Raw genomic sequence first — 24,296 nt, forward strand, 5'->3', positions numbered from 1 at the left:
CACTGTTAAATACAAACATTGTAAGAACAACATTAGTGGTAATAATGGATAACTAGGCACGAGGGGAGGCTGACACGCTTCACTTGATCACTCTGTGAGCTCTCGGAAGTAAGTATGTACGGCTGTGACAGAAAAAGTAGCGGCCAAAACCGCCTCCTGGGAAGGGGGGCTGCTCTCCACCCCCAGGCCTCAGGGCCCTCTGGCTCCCTGACCACCTCGTCCTCGTCCATGAATGCAGTGAGGAGCTGCGCGTCGTCCATGTGCTGAATCCACCTCCAGCCCACCAATGGAGCTCTTCTAGCCCCAGACCCCCATGTCCGCTGGCACTGAGGAGTCACAGACCCGTCCCCTGCTCCCCGATCCCCCAGCCCCGCCCTTGTCTGTACCCCACCTCTAAGAACAGCTCCCTCTCACCCAAGCCAGAAGCCTGAGCATCCTCTGAATTCCTCCACTCCTTCCCCCCAAATGTCATCATTCTACAGGGCCTCCTTCAAAATCTCTTGACATCCTTGTCTTTCTATTCCCAGGGCCCCAGCCTGAGTCCAGGCCAGGTTACCATGACATCTGCCTCTTGCCAGTCCTCCACACTACAGCCAGAAGGAAGCTTTCTAAGCAGACTTTGACCAGGTGCCTCCAGAGCTAAAAACTCTCCAATGGCTGTTGACAAAATCCAAGCTGCTGCTCTTGGTTCCCCAGACTCTTCCTGCTCCAGCTCCTACAGACCTCCTTGGCTCCAGCTCTGGACTCCACCTGGCCCTCCACCGGCACTGAAGTCTCCCTTGCTCTGGGCCTATAAGCGCTGTCCACTTCTGCCCATGGAGCGCCCTCCTGAGCCCCTGCCCTGGGCTCCTGCCGCGTCCACACCACAAGACCTGAACAGCCAGTTCACACTGCACCCCACAACATTTGGCATGGTGCTTGGCACAGAGTGAACGCCCACTGGCACCTGCATTGACTGAATGATTGCTTTTATCCATGTCTGATCACTGCTGGGACAAAAATGGACAGTCAGGACCCACGGTGGTGTGAGGAGCCCGGCTTCGAGGGCAACTTACATTTTTGTGAGGAATGACATGTGGGATGTACTGCAGGATCAGCTGGGCCCGCTTTCTGTCCTTGTCAAGTTCCTGGAAGAGCACGCTGGGCTTGAGATCCCTGCAGAGCAAACACACGGGTTTGGGATAAAGAGCATGAGTACCATCCTCCAGATAGGGTTGGCCAGCTATGGCTGATGGGCCAAATCCAGCCTGCTGCCCACTTTTTATAAATCAAGCTTTCACAGAACATGGTCATGCCCAGGCTTCAGGTACTCTCTCCAGCTGCTTCTGCACGATGGCGGCATTGAGTAGGGGCAACAGACACTGGTGTGCAAAGCCTAAATTACCTACTGTGTGGCCCTTTACAGAAAAGTCTACCAGTCCCTACTCTAGTGGCACAACTTGTGGAATTATGTGAGAGCTGATCTGCTTGATTTAAAACAAAAAAAAGGCAGACATGATCTTACTTTTAGTTGTTGCGAGAGGATTTCCTCTACCTCACTCCCTAACAAACCGGCTGTGGGTATTTTTATTCCACTAATCCTGCCGGGAAAAAACCGCCCTTTAATGATCATAACCTGTTGCTTAGTTTGGCTGAAAAAAACCCGTTTCTTTCCAGTTTGCATTTGAAGTACCTGCTAAACGTGATCTGGCTCTGTGGCCGTGAATGAGCTCTCATCACGCTGAGTATAACTGGGTCCTAACAGAAGCAACTGGGGGGTGGCCTGTCCTGACAGGTGCTTTACAGGGACACATGCAGATGAAAGGACAGGATAAAGATGAAGGACCAAGTTTTCTTGGCCCTAAAACACGATGTGCTGAGCACTCAGGCGACCAGTGTAACAGAAGGACCCCGGCCTCCGTAACCTGCCTCCCCCACAAACCCGGCGCTCACTTTCGCAGCCAGTGGTCCTCGGGCGCGAAGCGCCGCCGGCAGTCCCGCTCGTACAACACCATCAGCCACCCGTGGACGGACTGGAACAACTCCAGGGTCTCGCCCTTGGCATTCTCTGTGGGATGAATAATGGGGAGAGCCACGGTCTGGGAGCTGCTCAGGACTGGAGTGGGTGGGAGGACAGCCGTGTCTCCTTCCGTCATCCTTGAGTCCCAGCAAGGACGTCATTTCCCTCAAGCTGAATGTGACATGGAACCAAGAGGATTAAGAGGCTCCGTGGGTACACTCTAAGGAACTGTGGGACCCGGGAATCGCTCAGACAGTCACGCGTGCTGTTTCCCACTTGGATGCCATCTAAAGGATCTTCAGGAGTTCAGTGCTGAATGACGAACTGTCTCAGGAGGTACACTCTAACTTAAGTGTGAGCAGGTGCATGTTTTACCTTTGTGGAGATCAACTCAAAGAATCAAAAGGAGATTCAGGGCAAAATTAATCATGAATAATGGTGGCGCAGTGGTAAAGAATCTGCCTGCAATGCAGCAGACGTGGGTTCAATCCCTCGGTTGGGAAGATCCTCTGGAGAAGAGAATGGTTACCCACTCCAGTATTCTTGTCTGGGACGGAGGAGCCTGGCAGGCTACAGTCCATGGGGGTCACAAAGAGCTGGACACAACTTGGTGACTAAGCAACAACAATCCTACATACACACGTAAACCCTGAAGGCTTCCTGGCAGACTGACTTCCACAACCACACTTCTATGTTAAGGGATCACAGAGACTGGAGAAATAAAACTTCTAATTACGTGAACGGAGGTGCATTTTTCTAATTAACTCTGATGGACAAGGCTAAGAATCAATTGATGTTCTAGACTCTGGACTCCCAGGGTGTAGCGTAGAGTCAAAGAGGGCTGACATCTTTACCTTACCTACGATTCCATCCCAGATCATCTTAAACACAAAGGAGTTCAGAAAAGAGGAGATGGTGACCAGCTCTTCCAGTTTGAATGAAATCTGTTCTTCATAAACTTCAATGTCATCGAGGATCCTACATCAGACAGAAAGTTACTCACAGTTCCCCACTGAAAAAGGAGAGATCTATAGCTTGCATTGGACAAAACAATGTTAAGAAATAAGCTCTAACTTGTCGATAAACTTTACAGATAAGATGATCTGTGGGAGAGGGGGTTGGGGGTAGAGACGAAGCAAGAGTGGCCGTGAGTTGGTAACTACTGAAGCTGGTGACCGATATGGTACCTGAAGGTTCATACCGTTCTCTGCACTTTCGATTGATTTGAAACTGTCTGTAGTAGAAAGTTGAAAGGATACAACTGAGAAAGGAAAGGCACAACACGCTCTACTCTACACCTTCCGTGTTCCTAAGGACCTGACTGTGACACCTGAGCACGACTCATGTTTGAATTGCCAAGGAATCCTGACGACAAGCCTGTGTCTACAGGCGGAAGTAGCAGACTCTTAGCCTGCGTCTGTGGCAGACACTAGGGGCACTTAGGAGGCACCTGGTAAGCATCTGAAGGTGAACGACTAAGTGTCTGAAAGACCATATGGATGAATGAGCCACGCGACGCAGTTTAGCTAAAAAGCCCCGCGAGCTGCTCTGGTCTCGCTTTGCAGTGTCTGGGAGCTGCTCAGGGCTGGAGTGGGTGGGAGGACAGCCGTCACTCCTGGGTCACCCTTGGCCTGGCAATTAAGGGTGTCTCTCCGGCAGCTGCAAACCCCTGCTCTCGCCTCTAACTACTCTCTGAGCCCTTCCTACATGACTCTTACCCAATCTGCCACCTACGTGTCCCTAATACCCATCTGCCAACGCCTCCTAGATCCGTGTGCAATTGCCTGAGGTCCGTTCCATCTTACAATTCTTTACTAATCTTTTGTGGAAAAAGTGAAGTTTTCAAAAAATACGAAATACTCAAGTAGACACATATGCTTAAAGAAAAAGGAAGTGCAAGGGGCTCACATTTGTTAATTTCCTGCCATGCCAGGCACTGTACCAACTCCTTGACATTCCTTGTCTCATTCACTCCCTATCAGCTTGGTAATACTGTTTTCCATTCTACTGTTGAGGAACCTGAGGCTCAGAGAGGTTGAGCAACTTGCCCAGGGTCAGCTTGACAAGAACCGCCAGCACATCCTGACCTCTTCCTGTGCCGGGACTATGCTGAACACTGATCTCCCCTGCCTTGCCACACGGCCAAGAGGTGCTACGAATTCCCAACTAGAGCTCAGGAAACTGAGGCCCAGAGAGGCGGAGGCCCTTCCTCCCTGGCCCAGGGTGTCTCAGCCAGTGGCTGGGCCACCTTCTGCACCCTGGCTCTGGAATTTTTCCGGGTAACTACTTAGCCCAGTGAGTAAATAGCCAAGGTGTGGCCTGAACCCAGCTCCAGGGGACCCCAAAGCCCACATCGAGCGGTAGTGGCCCGGCTCTCCTGTAGAGGATGGGAGCTAACAAATGCTGACTATCTGCTACAAGCCCCCCACTTTGTTAACCGTCTCGTCTGCTCCTTCTAATGACGGGCCCGAGTGCTCGAGGTAATCCCATCAGCAATGGCTTCCTTGCTGACACTATAATTGGGTCTCTCCACTCCACGTTCGGGGAAAGGAACTCAGCCCCACAACGGTCAACCTACGTGATGAGGTGCCGGGAACAGTCACAGAACAGCATCAGCATGGCCAGAAGCTGCTTAGACTCCTCCGTGTCATTGTTGAGGCACTCCAGGAAGAGCTTCAGCCCTCCGTGGGGCCCCAGCTCACAGATAAACGCCCACAGTTTGGGCAGCAGGTCATCGAGGTACGTGAGACCTGAAAAAGGAGACAGAAACCGAAGCTTCAAGTGGGGCTCCACCTGGTCCCTTATTTCTCCTCCCCTCCAGGAAAGCAAAATGCTTGAACTTATCAATGCCTGTGACAGAAAGAAAATGCCATTACAAAGAAAAGCATGTGAGAACAATGTTACCCATGAGAACAATGATAAGAGCAGCTAACAGTCAATGGGTGCTTAGTTACTATGTATCAGATACCATTCTGAATACTCAGGCACTACTTCCTTTTACTTTGTGAAACCCCATGATATTGCCATTTTATAAGGCAGGAAACTGAAGCCCAGAGAGACTGAGTAATTGGCCCCAAATCACACAGCCAGTAAGTGTCAGACCCAAGAATAGAACCCAGATCTACCTGACTCAAAGTTTATGTTTTTCTTTCTTCTTTTTTTTAAAGATTTTTTGATGTAGACCATTTGAAAAGTATTCAATTTATTACAACACTGCTTCCATTTCATGTTTTGGGTTTTGGGCCATGAGGCACTTGGGATCTTAGCTGCCCAACCAGGACTGAGCCCACACCCCCTGCATTGGAAGGTGAAGTCTTAACCACTGGAACACCAGGAAAGTCCCCTCAGTGTTAATGTTTTATTTCAGGGATTAGCAATTTTTTTGTGGAAAAGGCCAGAGAGTATTTTTAGATTTTTAGTCTGGACCAGTCTCCGTCAAAACTACTCAATGCTACTATCACAGCACAGAAGCAGCCACAGACAATAGGTAAATAAACAGATGTAGCTGGGTTCCAACAAAACTTTACTTACAAAAGCCAAGTGGTGAGCTGATTTGGCCCGTGGGCCATAGTTTGCTGATCCCTGTTTTAAAATATCTTGTAGGCTTATCCACATTGAGCAGAGCTTTCTCTCATCCACTTCTATTTTTCTATCTCTTAGAAATGGGAAAGCAGTGCATAACCATTGCAGAGATACTCTGAAGCATTATAAAAAAATTCACTGTAGGAGAAAGAATGAAACTAGACTATCTTATACCGTGCACAAAAATAAACTCAAAATGGATTAAAGAATTGAATATAAGATCTGAAACCATGAAACTTCTAGAAGAAATCATGTAAGTTGCTTGACAAGGATCTCGGAAAAAACAAAGCCAATGAAAATAAAAATTAGCAGGTGGAACTACAGCAAACTAAAAAGCTTCTGCACAGCAAAAGAATCGTCCACAAAATGAAAAGGCAATCTACGGGATGGAAGAAAATACTTGTAGTCATATACCTGATCAGGGGTTAATATACAAATTACATGAAGAACTCATGAAACGCACCAAAAAAAACCCCAAGCCACCTGCTTAAAAACCGGTCAGAGGATCTGAGTAGAGTTTTCCGGAAAAGACATACAAATAGGCACATGTAAAGGTGCTCAACATTACTCGTCATCAGGGAAATGCAAATCAAAACCACAGTTAAGGTATCGCCTCACACCTGACAGCATGGCTATCATCAAAAAGACAATAACTAGTGCTGGTGAGGATGTGGAGAAGAGAACCCTTGTGCACCATAGGTGGGACTGTAAATTGGTGCAGCCATCATGGAAATCAGTATGGAGATTCCTCAAAAAAAAAAAAAAATAGAATTACCATATGATTCCAACAATTCTACTTCTGTATATTCATTCACTGGAAGGAAACAAAAACACTAATTTGGAAAGATACATGCATCCCCTTGTTCACAGGAGCACTGTTTACAACAGCCAAGATAAGGACACAACCTAAGTGTCCATCAGTGTGTACACACACACACACAGGAATACTATTCAGTCATAAAAAAAGGACGGTTATCTTGCCACTTGTAACAAGGATGGACCCTGAGGACATTATACCATACGATCTCATTTATATGTGAAAACCAAAAAACAAAGGAACAAACTCAAGCTCACAAACAAGGAGAACGGACGAGTGGCTGCTGGGGAAGGGGGCGGGCGGTGGGGGGAAGGTAAGCAAAATGGGTGAAGAGGATCAAAAACAACAAACTTCCCTGGTGGTCCAGTGGCTAGGACTCCGTGCTCCCAGAGCAGGGGCCCTGGGTTCGATCCCTCATCGGGGAACTAGATCCCACACGTCACAGCTAAAGATCGTGCGTGCCACAACTAAGGCCTGGCACAGCCAAATGAGTAAACAAAACGTATCTTTAAAGAAGGACATACTCCAAGTTACAAAATAAATAAACCATGGGGATGTAAAGTACAGCATGGGGACCACAGTTAACAATATATATACTGCATTTTTGAAAGCTGCCAAGAGGGTGGATCTTAAAAGTCCTTATCACAGGGAAAAAAAAAAGAAAAAAAACATTTTAACAATGTATGGTGACAAATGTTAACTAGCCTTACTGTGTGGATCATTTCGCAATGTGTACAAATACCAAACCATTATGCTGTGCACTTGAAACTAAGATAATGCTACATGTCAACTATTAAAACTCAGTTTAAAAAAAAAAAGAAATGGGATAAGTAGTTAACACTGCGGAGATGACAGGTATACTTCTACAGGGAAAACACACTCATTTATAGTGTGATCTACCAGTTCAGTGGGGCTGCCTCCTGAGCAGCTTGGACAGAAACAGGGACGCTGTGGTCTGGAAGCCGTGTCAGAGGGGCAGCACGTGGCTCCAGGACCAACACACGTACATGAGGGGCACAAACGGAGACATTCTGTAGACTGTGAGAGGAGGAAAACTGCAGTATTTTTGAAACCACTATGTTATTTTCTATCATTCGTGTACAGTGTTGTGTCCAGCCAAACTGATAGAATGAATACTACACATAGACTTTAGTTTATCTTTTTTTTTTTAATTAGCCACGTGGCACAACCTGTGGGATTCTTAGTTCCTCATCCAGGGACTGGACCTGGTTCCCGGCAATGAAAGCGCAGAGTTCTAACCACTGGACTGCCAGTGAATTCCCTAAAATCATGTATTTTCTGCTTGCCCAGGAAACTTCCTTTTGGATGCTCTCACTGGGACAATGGGGGATGTTTACTCTGGTTATCTTAAAAAATTGGACACAGGCTACCACCTCAAAATCTGATTCAGTCTGCTTCCCAGACCCTCCCACTGGGTGCTGGGATGCCAGTTCATCTGTGCCCCCTTCCTATGCACTCAGGGAAGCGGCCCTCAGTCCCAGGCCTTTCACCCGCCCCTCTGCTCAACCCCCGAACAGCACATTCACAGGCTGGCTTGGCATCTCCACTGCGGGTCCAGCAGGCACCCTACACTCATCACAGCCCAACAGAACTCTAGATGCCCCATGATCTCATCTCACTTCCCCAGATCCAATCTACCCGTGAGGCCGGTCGATTCCACCTCTAAAACACATCCTAATCTTCCCACTTTCATCTCCACTGGCCCAGTGATTCTCAACCAGGAATGATTTTGCCCCACAAGGGGCACTGGACAACGTTGGGAGACACGTATGGTTGTCATGAGTGTGGGAGAGGGGCTACTGGAACCTGTAGGTAAGGTGTCAGGAACAGCTGGTCCTACCATGAATAGGACCACCTCCAGAACACAGAACTGTCTGGCCCCAAATGTCAGCAGTGCTGAGGCTGAAGAACACTGCTCTGGTCCAAGTCAACAATGTCTCTCATCCCTCTGACTGTCACTGTGCCCTTCATTATAGCAAATGTATTCACCCCTTGCTTATTATTGTCTTCACACTACTAGACTGCAACACTCTTGGGACATAAATCTTGGCTGTCTTATTCCCTCTTGTGTCTTCAATGCCCGACACTCACAGGCTCTATAAATATTTGAAGATGAGTAAGTGATGACAGAAGATGAGATGGCTAGATGGCATCACCGACTCAATGGACATGAGTCTGAGCAAACTCTGGGAAACAGTGAAGGACAGGGAAGCCTGTCCATGAGGTCACAAAGGGTCAGACACGACGGAGCGACTGAACAACAACGCAAGTTAAGAGTGAAAGACAGAAGCAGCAGCAATTTGATTCAAAAAAATGTAAAAAGCAACAGAGAAGCTCTTGACCCTTTATGCAGTCAGCAGCTTCAAGGCTTACATTTTGTCCTCACAATACCAACCATACTAACAATTCTTGCGCTGCAACTTCCAAGCCCTGATGCCCAATTCTCTGCGCACAGTGGGGACTTTCTTCCCTGCTCAGCTAAAAAGGAAAATGTCAGGCATATCCATGAAACGAGGTCTCCTGCAGCCAATAAAAATGAGAGTTTAACAACAAGGACCTACGGTAGAGCACGGGCAACTCTGCTCAATGTTAAGTGGCAGCCTGGATGGGAGGGGAGTCTGGGGAGAATGGATACATGTATATGTACGGCTGAGTCCCTTTTGTTGTCCACCCGAAGCTAACACAACATTGTCAATTGGCTATACCCCAATACAAAATTAAAAGTTAAAAGAAAAAATGAGGTTTTAAAGAATTCTGAGATGACAAAATGCTTATAATGTGATTAACAGAAAGGGGAAAAAACTATACATTTCAATCTAAATACATATATATGTAACACACTCAGGATCAAATGGTTACCTATAGACTGTGGGATTAAAGTGGTTTAAATTCTCTTTTCTCTGCTTCTTGACTTTTCTAGTTTTCTATTCATAAAAAAAATTTAACTTTTTTAGAAAGCCAGTTGTACTTCATAATGAAAATAAAAGCCAGGTCTCAGGAACAAACTAGGAGTGCTAGGCCTGGGAGGAACTCGAGCTGTAAGTGAGGTGGACCAATCTTTAAGAAGAACAGCAAAGACACCCTTCTTCAACATGATTTCTGAGTCAAGGAAGCCAGGAGAGAATCAGCATCTCAGAGGACTGGTCTGGCAGATGGGAGCGAGGGCAAAGGCCGCCCTGGGACCCCGGACCTGTGAGGACCTGCAGCCGGATCTGGGTGAGAGTCGCCAGCGAGGTCTGGTAGAGGACGCAGGTCCTGCAGACCTTCTGCGCCTCCGTGGAGTCCACGCGCTTGCCCCCGACGGGCCTCAGGATGTTGCGGACTGACGCTGACTTCTGAAACGCTCGCTTCAGGAGAGCTGCCGGCGAGAGGGGAGGGGACATGTGAGTAGGAGCTCAGCCATCTGCCCAACGCCTCCCCAGAAAAGGGAAGGGCATTTCAGTAGAGTGCCAAACTTCCAGCCGGAGCCAGACAGGGAGGCTCTCCTGTGATTCGAATCCTCTCTTTGGGGTAAATCAGAAAAGCAATGACAACAGGTTTTCAAGGAGAACGCAGAGACCTCTTCAGAATAGGAGGAGACTCTTCAGAACAAGCAGAACATATTGATTCAGTCTGTGGATTCCTTTACTATAACCACTTAACTTTAGAACCCACAAAGGTAAAACTGAGGACTCTACTGGGGGAAGCGGGGAGAAGCGTGGGGCCTGGCTGACTCCCAACATGCTGTGCTTTCAGAGGCAAGTAGCAGCATCAGCTTCAAGTACGTGTATTCAGTTTGGGGTTGCACTCGTTTACACCTTCCCATTTATATCCTGCTGAAGTTACAAGCCCACGCTCACTGCTGGCTACAACACGGAGCTCTGCAATACACTGGGTGGCAGGAGAAAAGCCCACTGAACCTCACAATCTGCCAGAGGCAGGTGAGTCCTCCAGATTATGCGCCAGAAGCACTGCCTTCGTTTTATCGGCATGCGCCATGAGAAACCTTTCCATGGAACCCGCTTCCATGGACCCTGCAAGGGGGACGCTGAGGTGGCAGCCTGCCCAGTGACCACTGTCCCTATATTAGGAATTCCACAGGGGAGGTTATCTTTTATGACTAGGAACTCAGAAAAGCTCTACCTCCCTTAAGAAATCAGTCCTCCTCCTTCTTTCTACTAATGAGAAGTAAGACAAGGTCCATAAATTCCTTCTCATTTCTGGCTATTAGAAATTCAAAGCCAAAAAAAGAAACCTCCAGCCGAATGGAAGCTCAGAGACGAGTGCAGCTGCCCTCATGGACCATCTATGGATGTTCTGGACACTCAACCTTGATTTTGTTCACAGTTATAGTCCCTAGCCCTTGTTTTCTCTCCCTAAGGATTTTCTGTCACTGTTCTGCTAGACTTGAGCCATCTCAAACCTTCAAGAGAGCGGGCAGAGGTCATGTGACAGAGGGGACAGGCACCCAGGGCCATCGAGGAGCTGGACATTGGGGCAGGCGGAGCCACTCACTCTTCATGGGCAGCACGTTCTGCGGTGAGGCTGGCGGCGCATGGGCTGGCTCCTGGTTCTCCAGCAGCTTCTTGCTCAGGATGTCGCTGAAGAAGACCCGGATGAGAGGCACCCCCCACAGGAACTGCAGCTGCTTGGTGATCAAGGGCATGGACTCGTTGAGGCTGGGTGAGAGCAGGAGCACGGGCGTGTCAGCCCCACCTGATGGAAGGCCACCTGGAGGGGTGGCTGAGCACTGCCCCTTGGCACGGCAGACAGGGCCCTAAGAGAGGTGTGGGGTCCCCAAATGGCTGCCGAGGCCCAGGTGCAGAGGCACCGAGCTCCTCCTCGGCTCATGCTCCACCCAGGCTTCCTTTGCTGGGGCAGCCCCGCGGATCTCCCCAGGCCCCATGCGTCCCAGTCGCCTCCCAGCCACCCTCAACCTGTTCGCGCTTCATCCTGATTCCATCCTGTTCACCACCCCGTCGACGAAAGCTGCCTAATGCCTAGTGCGCCGTCGTCTTCATAGCTGGCCCACCGATCTCGACGAGAGGCGGGGGCAGTGGTGGGAGGGAGGCAGGAGGAGGAGGAGGCGAGACAGGCATGGCTCTGCCTCCAGGACTCACCCGTAGTCCACGGACTGGGAGAACCAGCCGAGGACGGGGTGCCAGTGGGTCAGGTTGGACTTCTTCTGGGACACGTACTTCTGACAGTAGCAGAGCATCTGGGTGAGCAGACTCACGAAGCCGTCCGTCTCCTCCTCTAACACCCTGGGGCTGAGGGAGCCCAGGTGCAGGAGGTTGCCTGCAAAGAGAGAAGGCGGAGTGCTATGGGCCGGGGCCGACACGCTTCCTCGCCTCCCGGCCCCGCTCCCTGCCCCGGGCCCAGGCACGCATGTCCAGGGGCAGGAGTAAAGTCCCCGGAGAGGGTCCTGTGGCGCTGGGACTGCAGCACAGGCCAAGGCTCAGAAACAGGCCGATCCAGCCTTCCAGTCCAGGCTCTGCTGCAGGCGAGCTGGCCGACCCTCAAACCACCTCTCGAGTCTGCTTCCTCCTCTGCAACATTGCAACAAGAGTCCCCTATCTTGATGTGAGGGTTATTTGAATTAACAGGCAAAAGGCCAGATTTTTAAGTGAGTATAACACTTCATTATACTAGTATTCTAAAATCAAGGGTCAACACAAGGAATGATCTTCTGAAGAAAATCTGAAAGTCCTGGAAAACCACTGTTATTCTGTGTTCACTGAAGTTACTTCATGTCTTACTCGTACCATCGACTCCTTTAAAATGTAGCCCCAAGAACCTTTTCATATTTCCTCTAACCTTTCTTCCCCCTCTAATTTCTAATTCCTCTATTTCCTCTAATTAGGCAAACAGAATTCTGCACCTCTGCTGTTTTAAACCCTCCTGTCCACAAACCCTTTCCTCATCTAAATAAAAATGTCATAAAGTGAACGCTACAGACTCCATTCTGGTCTAAGCCCCACCCGTCTGTGCTCTCTGCTCTCCTGAGCTGAGAATTCTCCAGGAACTCACACGTTTCCATTTTTCCCTTGGCTGCCAGGAAGCAAAAGGGCTGAAATGTAACATTCACTTACAGTCGCTGAGCTAGTCTGCCAGGCTGATATATTCTCCATGTGACTTTCAATTTTATGTGTCTACTCTAACTATTTACCTTTTACTGTAGCACTTCCAGCTTGTACCAAAAACAACTCGTGGCCTCCAGAATGGTGGAAAGCAAAATACCTGGGCTTTTCCCGACGCCCAGGACACCGTCAAATTTCGATCATGGGTACTCACCCATGAGACAAAGCGTATGGCATCCTTCCAAGCTTTCACACACGTCACGGCATCGATCTTCGTCTCTTAAAAACGCGATGAATTTACGGAGCATGTCATGAGATTCTAAAACAGTGAGGCGCTGCGAACAATCGCAGGCTGTTAAAGCGGAGGCTGACAGGAGGAGTTTCCCACCAGAGCATGAACCCCATCACCTGCAGACCACCCCCTGGCTGCCAAACATGTTCTCCATCACCAGGGAGAAAACAAAGATGAGACCCCTTTTCTTTGGGCTTCCGGCATGAGTATGTCTATGGTGGCTACTGATTTTGGAGAAACATCAAGAGAAGAGGCTAAAATTTCTATTCTAAGGACAAAGGCAAAAATGGGATTGGGGGAGTGCAGAGCCCACTGACCTCGGGGGTCACGGTGCTGAGATGAGTCACAAGGGCGGGCACGGACACGATGTGGACGAGGAACGGCCGGATCAGATTGTCTGAAAACTGTGCAGCAAGCACGGGGCTAGACACAGACAGATCACCTCACTCAGGAGGACTATACTGCGAACCTGGAACAAAAGAACAATCCCACCAACACCCCCAAATCCCTTGAAGGTATGCTTCACAGGACTTCAAGGAAGACTGGACGCAAAATGGGCCCATCATCTGGGGGAAGGGTTGAATCAGTGATGGCTTATCATGTAGCTATGAAAAATCAATTCACTGAGGTTTTACTGACATGAGAGAATCCTCAGGCTTTAATTGACTTAAAAAAAGCAGGGTAAGGAACTATATACATGGGAGATCAGGGGGGAGTAGTGACAGGAAGGGAAGCAGAGAGGGGCTCCTGGGCTGCCAGCGCTGTGACGCTGACACGGGTGTGTTTGCTGCGTGCTAAGTCACCAACAGGGCTTCCCAGGTGGCTCAGGGGTAAAGAACTCGTCTGCCATCGCAGGAGAGGTCGGTTCGATCCCTGGGTCAGGAAGATTCCCTGGAGAAGGAAATGGCAACCTACTCCAGTTATTCCTGCCTGGGAAATCCCATGGACAGAGGAGCCTGGCGGGTTACAATCTGTGAGGTCACAAAGAGTCGGATACGACTTAGTGACTGAGTGTGCACACAATTTTAAAGAGAATAAATAAAAGTACTCATTCCATGCAAAGATGGCAATTTTGGATACAGTGGTTTAAATAAACTATGTCACTAATCTCCCCTTTATTTGGACTTTTTACATAGAGTTCTCATCAGATAGAGTAGCCTTGTCCAACCAAACCTCCTCTGATGATGGAAATGTTCCTTAGCTGTGCTGTCAATATGGGTTTCACTAGTCACCTGTGGTCTCTGAGCCACATGAAATGTGGCTAATGAAATCAAGGAACTGAATTCTTAATTGCATTTAATTTTAATAAGTTTCCATTTGAAACAGTCCCCTGTGGCTAGTTAAGTGGTAAACACAGTCTAGACCAGGTTGGCAAACTGTTGCCCACAGGTCAAAATCTGCCCACTGCTGATTTTTGTACTAGAGTTTCCTGGGAACACGCAGCCATCCCCGTCTGTGGCTGCCTGGCTACAGTGGCAGAGCAGCTGCGACAGAAGATTTGAAAACACTCGCTAGCTGGCCTTCTTCAGAAGGAGTTTGCAGCAGAAGGGGCCTTCAGAAGCACACCAGCCCCTCAGCTGCAGCCCCCTACTTACCGCATTGCTAGGGAAAAGGCCGCTGTTAAAGTGCCTTTGGACAGACAAGGCCGGGGTCTCGCCAGGCCACGGGTTAGCAGGATCTGAAAAGAACATCGTAACTGGTCAGGGGGTGATGCCAACTTTATATTCACGTGTACGTAGAAAAGGTACAACAAATGCTTCAGATTAAAAAAAAAAAAAACTGTATTAGGATGTTTCTAAAAAAATGAAAGAAAAGTAATGGGTATGGAGGTCCAATTTGTCCACTCTACTTTAAGTATTACTCTTAAGTTTTTAAGAATAATAGCTAAAAAAAAAAATTCACAGCTGAGAAGAAGAATACCAGATTTAAGATCTCAATTATTTTAGAAGCAGTTCGGAGTAAGGGTGTGAAGCAGAAGCTGCCACTGAGAAGAGCTGTGGAGAATCCACCCTGGGGCGCCATGGCACTTTGCAGGGCTACCATGAGGAGAAAAGGAAGCCCAACTAGATGAGAGCCCACTGCAGCCCCAGGTGAAGGATGGACTCAATCCACGTCACTTCTCAAGCTGCGGAATTCAAAGGACTTTTAAACACTGATGAGACAGATTTCTGACAATTCCCTGGATGCGCGAACTGGCCTGATAACATGCAGGGTGGACCGAAGGCTGCTGGAGGACGTGGAACGAGAAAGACAGTTCCAAACACTGACCAAGAAGGAGCCCGACAGGGTGTGTCCTAAGGCCTCCTGCCTGAGCTTAAGCTTCAAGTGACTGGACTGTCCTTAAAACTAAAAGGTAAACACAAGAAAGGGATCCCAGCTATTGTCCTCTTTTTACACAAACCATGAAGGCGGGGTAGGGCAGAGAGGGCGCTGGGCTGTAAGCCCTTTCTGCAGAAAGTGCTGCTCTGAGGAGGGCGGCAGATGTGCTGAAACCAGAGCTAAAACCCAAGGTCAGGTACTGGAGAATGAAGCCACACATCAGAGCAAGAAGAGACAGACCTGCAGAGCAGGGTAGAACCCACGCTGGTTGAGATGGCCCATTATGTTTGCACAAATGTGGTTCATGGCTGGTCGAAGACTCTCACCTAAATGAAGGAAAAAAGGCTGAGAAAGAAAAAAAACAAAAAACCTCTGACCGTCATGTGAACTGTTTATGTGCCCAGGCCCTGGGCTGTAAGGAAACCAGAGCTCCTCTGGCTTGCCTTCCTGCTCCCCTTGGGCCTGGTATCAGAAGAGATGCGGTATTTCCAGGGTTCTCTCTCTCCTGCAAGGCCTGGTTCAAGGGTCACTTCTTAAGAGACGGGTCCTATCCATTCCCAGAAGCATCGTCCTCGGCCTCCAAGCTCCTGCAGCACCTTTCTATGTCCCTCCGAAGGCCTGGCACTTTGTACCCACTGCAGCGACCTCTGCTTCCCAATGGGACACAAGGTCCCTGGCAGGGCCCAGAACATGAGTTTTAAATGCCTGCTCCCCCATCCCTCCCCACCCAGAGTCCAGGAATCCCTCCTCCCTGGCCTGCAGCCTTGGCACACGCAGTCTCCTCTGCTTCACAGTTCTGTCCGTCCTCTGCGCACCCTACCTCTCCCCCCAGCTCTCAGCTCAGACACCGCTTCATCAGGAAAGCCTGAGCCCCACACAAGGCAGGGCCTCTTACCCCACTGCACCTTGCTTCTCCTGGGCTCCTCCTTCCAAGTGCCACCTGCCACACTGGTGTCGTGACCTGTACATACTCACATACGTCACTCACACAGTCACACATATTCATATAAAAAATAAGTCACTAAGTCACGTCTGACTCTTATGACCTCGTGGACTGTAGTCCACAGGGCTCCGCTGTCCTTGGGATTCTCCAGGAGTGGGTTGCCACTCTCTTCTCCGACCCAGGGATCAAACTGACATCTCCTGCACTGGCAGGAGGATTCTTTACCACTGAGCCACCAGGGAAGCCCCGTACTCTCTCCAACATCTGTCTCCTCTTGGCCCCCACACTCAAGTCTGGTGAGGAGGGGCGGGCGCACAGAGTTCAGCCCTACAGCCCCTGGAGGACAGTGACCTTTCCCGCATCTCTGGTGCCTCCTCAGCACCTCACACAGAGTAGGCTATGATGAATGGATGAAAGACATGAACTTATGAGACATGGGAGGCTGAGTTCAGGATTCAGGGACAGAGGCAGTTTTATGGGCGAAATAGAATTATTTTATTAGCTTTTAGTTTTTTTAGGCTGCGCTGTGCAGAACGCAGGATCTTAGTTCTCCCCTGAGAACCCACGCCCCCTGCAGTGGAAGCATGGAGTCTTAGCCATTGGACCACCAGGGAAGTCCCTAAGAATTATTTGCTGCCGAACATCCTCCATGTGAAGTGAGGAGGCTTAAGTGAATATGACTGCCTGGAGGCTGCGGTGCTCTGGGTGCTGTATCAAGTGAGCTCAGAGGGACTGTGCCTTCTTTCAATACTGAGACAACTTTCAATTCTAGACACCCTGGGGCAGTGGGATGGGACACGCCAAGGGCATCTCCAGGTGTGTGGTTCCAGGCCCTTCCCTGAGGCTCACGGCGGCAAAAACACTTCTTGAAAACGTCCCCCAGACTCTCTATGAAAATGTGACTTGGGGAAGACTTTGAAGTGAGTCTCACCGACCTTTTCCCCGGAGAATTTTCCACGTTGAAGTGTCCGTGAAGGTGACAAGCATCGTGAGGTAAAGGGTGATGAGTTTGGAGTCTTGTAAAATTTCCGGCTAGAAACAACGGAGTGAGATTAAGACATGCGCCCTCCAGCCCAGGGCAGCAAAACAATCCATTTACAACTTTTCTGACTGCAGACAAACGAGTTGGGATTCTAAGCTTTTATTCTTTTTCTCTTGAGGAGTCACCGCTTCAGGAGTTAAATGATGGGGATTTTGGCACATGAGGGCTTGACCACAGATCCTGAAAGACTCTTGAGACTGGTGAATTGAGAATTCTTAGAAAACAAGATGACCAGCGCGGGCTTGCTTATATGTACACATTTAGTATTTAACACATGTATGCATGTACACTGCTGCCACAGAGAAGAAATGAATTGAACAGAACAAGGACAGTGAGCTCAGACTTCTGGCTTTACCACTTACTAGCTGTGTGATCTTGGGCAAGTTTCTTAACCTCTCTACTTCCTCCCCTATTGACTAGAGACAGTAACGCTGCTTCTTTCATTGGGTTGTTATGAGACATAAATGGATTAATGTATATAAAGCACCAAGAACAGTGCCTGGCACACAGATTACACAAGGTAATACTGGCTATTCCTAGAACGATGACTATAATTTATGGTTTCTCCTGGGTCAAGGCCGAGAGAGCCATTCTCGAGCGCCTTGAGAGAGATGTCTGGGAATGGATCACCGGGGGCTCTGGCAACATTTGCTCCATAACTCAGTCACCAGCGGAATCCGTGCCAAGCCTCTGCCTCTGAAACGTCTAGCCTCCACATAGGCGAAGTGGAAATGGCCGCTGTTGGCACACACACACACCCTGCCCACCTTCCTAAAGCACATGGGAGGGCACTGGGCCAGGTGGGGGTAAGGGTGGCACCCCATCTGTCTTGCCACCGTGCCCAGTGCAGGGTTGAGGCCAGGATCCCACTGGACCTTTATGAGTCCTTCCAGATCTCTGAACTGGTGTGTGGAGGGGAGCCCTCCCTTTTCCCTTCGGTCAGGACACAGTAAGGACGTAAGGCCCAGAACTGCTGGCCACCGTGATTACAGCAGGAGAGGCCAACGGGATTCCCAAAGGGAGCACAGAGGAGATAAGTTAAGAGATGGCAACCCCACCAGCCCCTGGCTCGTCATCTCCAGCTGCCTGTTACAGAAAGACTCTACAGCGAAATGTCCTCTTCCTTCCTTAGCTTGTGTGTATTACCGGCTGCACTCACGTTGGGTGTCTGCACTTGTCACAAGGGGCCTGACTCATATAATAATGTCAACTCTAAAGTATCCACTACATCAAAAGGCAGAAGGGAAAACAACAGACTCCTGGCATCAAGACTGTGGTGAGACCAAGTCAATATTCAAAACACTGGGCATGAAAAAGGCGCTCAGGTTGTTAACAGCATCCAGCGCACTCTCTCGGGGACAGGGCTCCAGTAATTCATCACTAGACTCCAGCTGGGAGATCATACAGGTAGTAACATCTATGAGTGAGTCACGAGGACTCTGAAAGCACATCCTACAGCCCGCATGAGGGAAGGACAGGTTTACAGTCTTGTTTTTATTTTTTACCTTGAGCTGCTCAAGAAACTCACAGCAATACCACAGGATGTCTTTGATCTGTTTAATCCATAGGAGAGTGAGATCCTTGGAAAGAGCCAGGGACACGTACCACACCTGCAAGCATGAAAAAAAGAGGAATGTAACGGGCAGTTACACGGATCAAACGACATACATTCCAGACACTGGAATGGGATCAAACAGCCAGATCTAGAGTCAGATGAGGCAGGGGATGAATGGGTAAATAAGAAGTAGGATTTCTCTTGGGCTTCCCTGGTGGCTCAACAGTAAAGAATCCACCTGCCAGTACAGGAGACACGGATTCAATTGCTGGGTTGGAAGATGCCCTGGAGAAGGCAACGGCAACCCACTCCAGTATTCTTGCCTGGGAAATCCCATGGGCGGAAGAGCCTGGCGGACTACAGTCCATAGGGTCGCAAAAGAGTCAGACATGACTGAGGGACTAAACAACAGGACTCATTTTAGCACTAAACTCAAAGGTAAAACAGCCTGGTAAGGGGATTTACCATCCTGAGTAAGAGGCAAGGGCTGAACACAGCTTCTTGGATAATGCAGAGACTGAGGAAATCAGCTGCGCTTTGTTAATATTTCTGATCCATTACTTATTTGCGCGTGGATGTGAACACATGCCTTGGAGGAGGGCATGACAACCCACTCCAGTACTCTTGCCTGGAGAATCCCATGGACAGAGGAGCCTGGAGGGCTACACTCCATAGGATCGCGGTCAAACACGACCGAAGCAACTTAGCACATGCGTACACCCACGTGAACATAAGCAGACTCATACACAACAGTCAGAACATTCAAGGGAACTTTCAGAGCCAAGCAGGCTGGCTTGCGGGGACGTGGGAGACTTTCTGGCACCCCCCACCAACCCCACTCACCTTGGGTTCGTTCTCAGCTTCCATGCTGCTCAGGACGCAGCGACACAACTTCTCAAATCTCTGCAGAGAGGCACAATGGGGGTTAACCATTCCCGATGAACAGACATCAGGCGGCCTCACGTTTCCCTGGTGTGGCATGCCAAATGACTCACGTGGGGACCCTATTTAATTCCAACTGGCAGATGTGGAGACCGAGGATATCAGAAAGACTGAGGCAAGGCTCTCCAACGGGTGGCCCGCAGGCAGGAGCCCTGGGTGTGTTCTAGAGTGGGGGTCCTTTTGGAAAACAAGATCAGCCTGGCAAACTGGGCCTGGAGCCCCGCAGACCAGCAGCTGTCTCTCCTCAACTGTGCTCAGCCATTTGCCGTTTTGTAAGCACCATGCATACGGACTTTTGCCTCACAAGCTGTCATATCATCACTTGTATCTTGAAACGAAAAAGCAAGAGTGGAAACTGGAGCCCGGGTCACGCTCTGGCTCTGCCAAGCCTGGGTCCACCCGTAGAAGCGGTGTGGCCCCGGCGGCCCCCGGCCACACTAAGTTGCGGTCTCCGCCTCTGTTCACTGGGGAGCCCTTCCCTCCCTGCTGACTGTCCTCACCTGCGTGACTGGGCTCAGTGCCAGCGTCCTCCTCTCCCCTCTGCTGGGTTATGGAGCCCATTTTGTTTCTTTCGGGAACCCCAGTGCCCAGAAGAGAGTCTGGTGCAACGAGACGCTTAGCTGCAATGGATGCCTGACCCCGGGAACATAGAGGCACTCCCCAATGGTATCCTTACAACGGTCACAGATAACTAGCTCCTTCCTTGGAATGCTACTTCCTAGGCTGATGGTTCTGACTCCAAAGGTACAACTAGCATGGTCTATTTGCTTTGCAGGATTTTGAAAGAAATTTCAAATTAGCTGCCAACCAGGCTTCCCTGGTGGCTCAGACAGTAAAGAATCCATCTGCCAAGGCAGGAGACTTGGGTTCGATTCCTGGGGTCAGGAAAAGCCCCTGGAGAAGGGAATAGCAACCCACTCCAGTATTCTTGCCTGGGAAACCCCATTGGCAGAGGAGCTTTGTGGGCTATAGTCCATGGGGTCACAAAGAGTTGGACACGACTGAGTGAGTTTCACTTTTTTTCAAATTAGAAAACTGAGTAGCAAAGATCTCCAGCATCTCTTTAAAAAATACCAGAGTATCAGTCCCCCAACGGCTGGAGCTGAGGGATGGCTGCTCCTTTGCTTCCTCATGGCACAGCCCACCTCTCCCTCCGACGCCCTCACCACCGTCTGTCAGTTACCATGAATTATGACCTGTACTGTGCTGTAACTCATGAACAGCTTCTCTCACTCATCTGCTGACCTGTCTGGCTTCTATAGGCATCTGAGGACAACTGCTTACAGGAGTTACCATGAAACCAATCGTGATGAGGGCCTTCCCTGGCCATCCTGTGGTTGAGACTCTGTGCTTTCACTGCAGGGGGCACAGGTTTGATCCCTGGTCAGGGAAGTAAGATCCCACATGCCACACGGCCAAATAAATAAATGGTAAAAAATAAACAAACAAGCAAAAAAATCCCCCAAATTTCTTTATTGGAAAAAAAAAAAAATCATGATGATTCTCAGCAGTGGGTATAATCCCTACAAAACAGCTTCCAAGAAAACAAAAGGGGCAGGACGTGGGGGTAACAGAACCTGACTCACGGAGCTGCTGTAACGACTACACGAGTTAATATTTATCAAATACTTATAAAAGGATCTGACACATAGTGAGCATGACGTGTGTTGCTGTTATTATTTTACCTCATTATCCTCTTTAATTCTGAACAAGAACAGCAGTTTCCTGGCAATCTTAAAAATACAAAGTGCGCTTCTTTTACTGGACCCAGAGTCTTCTGCTTTAAAAAACTCATCAATCTCTCTCCTAGGGAGGGAAGGGTAAAAAAAAAAAAAAAAAGATTTTTTTAGTTAGGAGCTCACAGCAGCTAGAAGGCTGTTTAAGAACTCTAAGAAAATACTAACTGGTTTCCACCCCCCACCCCCCAATTTATTGGGAATAAAAATAAACGTGCTGGGCCTTCCCTGGTGGTCCACTGGTTAGGAATCTGCCTGCCAACACAGGGGACGTGGGTTCAGTCGCTGGTGTGAGGCGATCCCATGTGCCCCAGAGCAACTAAGCCCCAGTGCCTAGGTACTGAGCCCACACTCTAGAGGCTGCAAGCTGCAGTTACTGAAGCCTGTATGCCCACAGCCTATCCTCTGCAACAGGAGAAACCACCACAGGCAGCAGCCCTCTCATCACAACTCGAGAGCAGCTCCCGCTTGTCACAACTGGAGAAAAGCTGGCATGCAGCAACAAAGACCCGGCACAGCCAAAATAAATATACCTTTTTAAGTTGCAGAAAACAACATTAAAAAAAAAACATGTGCTGAGGATTCCTGCCCCCCACCTGATTTCTCTTTGCAGTTGACGCCGACAGAGAAAGCTCCGTATGTGGGCCTGAATCTCCACGGCCGCCCGTTCTCGTTCCTTCTGCACCAGCCTTTCCTCTCGAGCCTGACGGGCTCTGTCGATAAACCAAGCTCTCGAGGTCTGAGAAACGGTGAACATGTTTGCAAACTTGCACAAACCCTGCAAGGAAAACAGCCAGTGGCTGATGTCAGTCATGATATGAAAAACACTCACGGAGAGGGGCTTAGGAGCAAAGGGCAGAAAGCCCTGGCACCCTTCCCAAGGGCTAATGGCTCTCCTGGCACGAGTCCCAACTTCATATCAGCTCCTTTCATGCAACTCCCCAGACCAGCGACGCTTTCTCCCATACTAAATAATTACATTTTCTTAAGAGAAAGAACACAGCGCCTGGCATAGGGTTCAGGCTCAGTAATCGTTTAATGAATAAACAAAGCATGAATCGATTCCATCTATAAAGCTCTAATTCAAACCAGGCATCCTCTAAGTCAAAGGTCCCTGGATATTTCACTGAACAGTCAGTTTTTATTTTGCCGAGTAAAGACTGGAGGGCAAAACGTTAAACATAATTATTTACTATTACCATTATTTTATTCATTCATTCACTCAACAAATATTTACTGATACCTACTTTGTGTCCAGCACAAAAGGAGCCTTTCATTTTTTTTAAGGGCCAATTAAACATAAAGAAAGCCAAAGGTACGTGATTCCAGAATGTGAGACAATCCATTACATTGAATGTGTTTGGTTCTAAGGACAACTTATTCTGTTGTCCTTACTATTCCCATTTGGCCAAGGGCTGATGAAGACATTAGAGCAGAGATGCCCCCATCCACAGACTGGTATTCTTGGACAGAGGCTCTCAATTAGCCATTATAGTGTCATCTAAATCACTAGTAACTGTCTTTTCCCAAAGGGGGGGTTGTGGTTATCAGCCTAGAGCACACAGCACTGGTCCATGGAGCCTCTCACACTGAGATAATGTCTTTAGATGCTTGAAAACTTTGTCCTTTTATGCAAAATAATCAGCTTGGCGGACACAGGCACTGAAATGAACTATTCAGAAATTCAGACTTCTGGAAAACCATCTCTTTACCAGGTTACCCCACTCAAAGCAGTGCCCACGTGAAAACATCCAGGATAAAAAGGGTCACGTGAGGCTCCTCCCATGTCCACACATCGAGGCACCTGTGTGACCCCTGTTCAACGCTGATCCACAGCTGGTAAACAAAGCTTTGCCAACATGCTGGTCTCTCATCAGTAATTCTCAAGACAAACATGGAGACAGACCCTCCTGGGGTTGGGGGGGGGGGCGGTGGTGGAGGAGGGAGCAGTAGAGGGAGCCCCTAACCAATATTAAGGCAGGAGGTTGCGTGCAGACTGTGACTCAGTACCTATAATTCGATCCTGAAACTTTCACCTGATCCCAGGAGGGAGTGTGAGAAGACAGGCAATAGAGTCTTCTCACCTGAGGACCTGCTGGTGACGCAGAAACGTCAGGTAATCATTAGTGATCTTACACAGGACTCACGGCTGAGGGCGGCTTCTCACTTCAGAGGAGCTTGTCTTTTCTTGCAAAAGAAAAAAAATCCAGATTTTGGATTGAGTTTTATAGGCAGGGCTTCGTCTTATCTTCGTCACTGAAAAAAAAAGTAATAAAAACAGGGCCTCTGGTTTAAATAAAAACAAACAAACAAAAAAACCCACCCGTGTCCTCTTTAATTAATTAATATCAGATCTAAATGGCACACGTATCTCCCCAGTCCTCAGTTTAAAGGAAGCAGGTTGAGAATAAGCCCAAAGAAGTTGCTGAATTAGAGCTGTAGGCTTTATGATGGCAACCAAGAAAGAATAACACAGGGAATGGAATGTTTAAAAGCCATTGCAAATTACGTTTGGCATTTTTAGCAAACTGGAACAATGTTTATGCTTAAGAAATGAAAAAGGAGCTGGCTGTGAACCAATACTGTCATTGAGTTCAGGCTCACACTGCTTGTCACACAACAGTCCAATAAGTCAAGAGACCACTGCTGGGGCAGGGAACAGTGACTTTATTTGAGAAGACAGCAAACCGAGAAGATGGTGGACTCATGTCCCAAAGAACCATCTAGCCTGAATTAGAATTCAAGCTTCTTTTATACTAAAAAGGGAGGGAATAAAGTCAAACATTTCTTGGTTCCCGTCAGCCTCCAGACAGGATGTGTTCAGGTCTTCCTCCCGGCAGTCATTCATGGGTGGGCCTGGTCAGGATATTTCCTATGAGCTAAACAAAGGTATTTTAGCTTAAGGCTCATTAGCTGGGAGGCAGAGTTCCCAAAGATGGGCCACTGAGTATAATTTAGGCTTATATGCAACATCCCTTTAGGGATTAAC

The 24,296-nt window shown here is 48.8% G+C and overlaps 1 protein-coding gene across 9 annotated transcripts in view; it reads right to left on the reverse strand.

Annotated features, from left to right (window-relative positions):
- Window positions 1-24,296, reverse strand: part of UBE3B (ubiquitin protein ligase E3B) — a 47,613-nt gene that overhangs the window by 20,146 nt on the left and 3,171 nt on the right. For 5 of the 9 annotated variants that reach the window (XM_052654347.1, XM_052654346.1, XM_052654348.1 and 2 more), the window contains 17 exons: window positions 23,392-23,563; window positions 21,904-22,085; window positions 21,257-21,377; window positions 19,473-19,532; window positions 18,580-18,684; window positions 16,968-17,064; window positions 15,330-15,415; window positions 14,366-14,448; window positions 13,088-13,193; window positions 12,693-12,813; window positions 11,519-11,696; window positions 10,914-11,077; window positions 9,610-9,777; window positions 4,578-4,749; window positions 2,859-2,977; window positions 1,933-2,047; window positions 1,056-1,155 (listed from right to left, as the gene is read on the reverse strand). In XM_052654347.1, coding sequence (XP_052510307.1) covers window positions 1,056-1,155; window positions 1,933-2,047; window positions 2,859-2,977; window positions 4,578-4,749; window positions 9,610-9,777; window positions 10,914-11,077; window positions 11,519-11,696; window positions 12,693-12,813; window positions 13,088-13,193; window positions 14,366-14,448; window positions 15,330-15,415; window positions 16,968-17,064; window positions 18,580-18,684; window positions 19,473-19,532; window positions 21,257-21,377; window positions 21,904-22,064 — 1,956 coding nt within the window. In that variant the 5' untranslated portion in view covers window positions 22,065-22,085; window positions 23,392-23,563. The remainder of the gene's footprint in view (window positions 1-1,055; window positions 1,156-1,932; window positions 2,048-2,858; window positions 2,978-4,577; window positions 4,750-9,609; window positions 9,778-10,913; window positions 11,078-11,518; window positions 11,697-12,692; window positions 12,814-13,087; window positions 13,194-14,365; window positions 14,449-15,329; window positions 15,416-16,967; window positions 17,065-18,579; window positions 18,685-19,472; window positions 19,533-21,256; window positions 21,378-21,903; window positions 22,086-23,391; window positions 23,564-24,296) is intronic. The other 4 variants (XM_052654349.1, XM_052654352.1, XM_052654351.1 and 1 more) reach the window with 2 other exon arrangements.

Source organism: Budorcas taxicolor, chromosome 17, assembly GCF_023091745.1.
Source record: "Budorcas taxicolor isolate Tak-1 chromosome 17, Takin1.1, whole genome shotgun sequence".
Lineage (NCBI taxonomy): Eukaryota > Metazoa > Chordata > Mammalia > Artiodactyla > Bovidae > Budorcas > Budorcas taxicolor.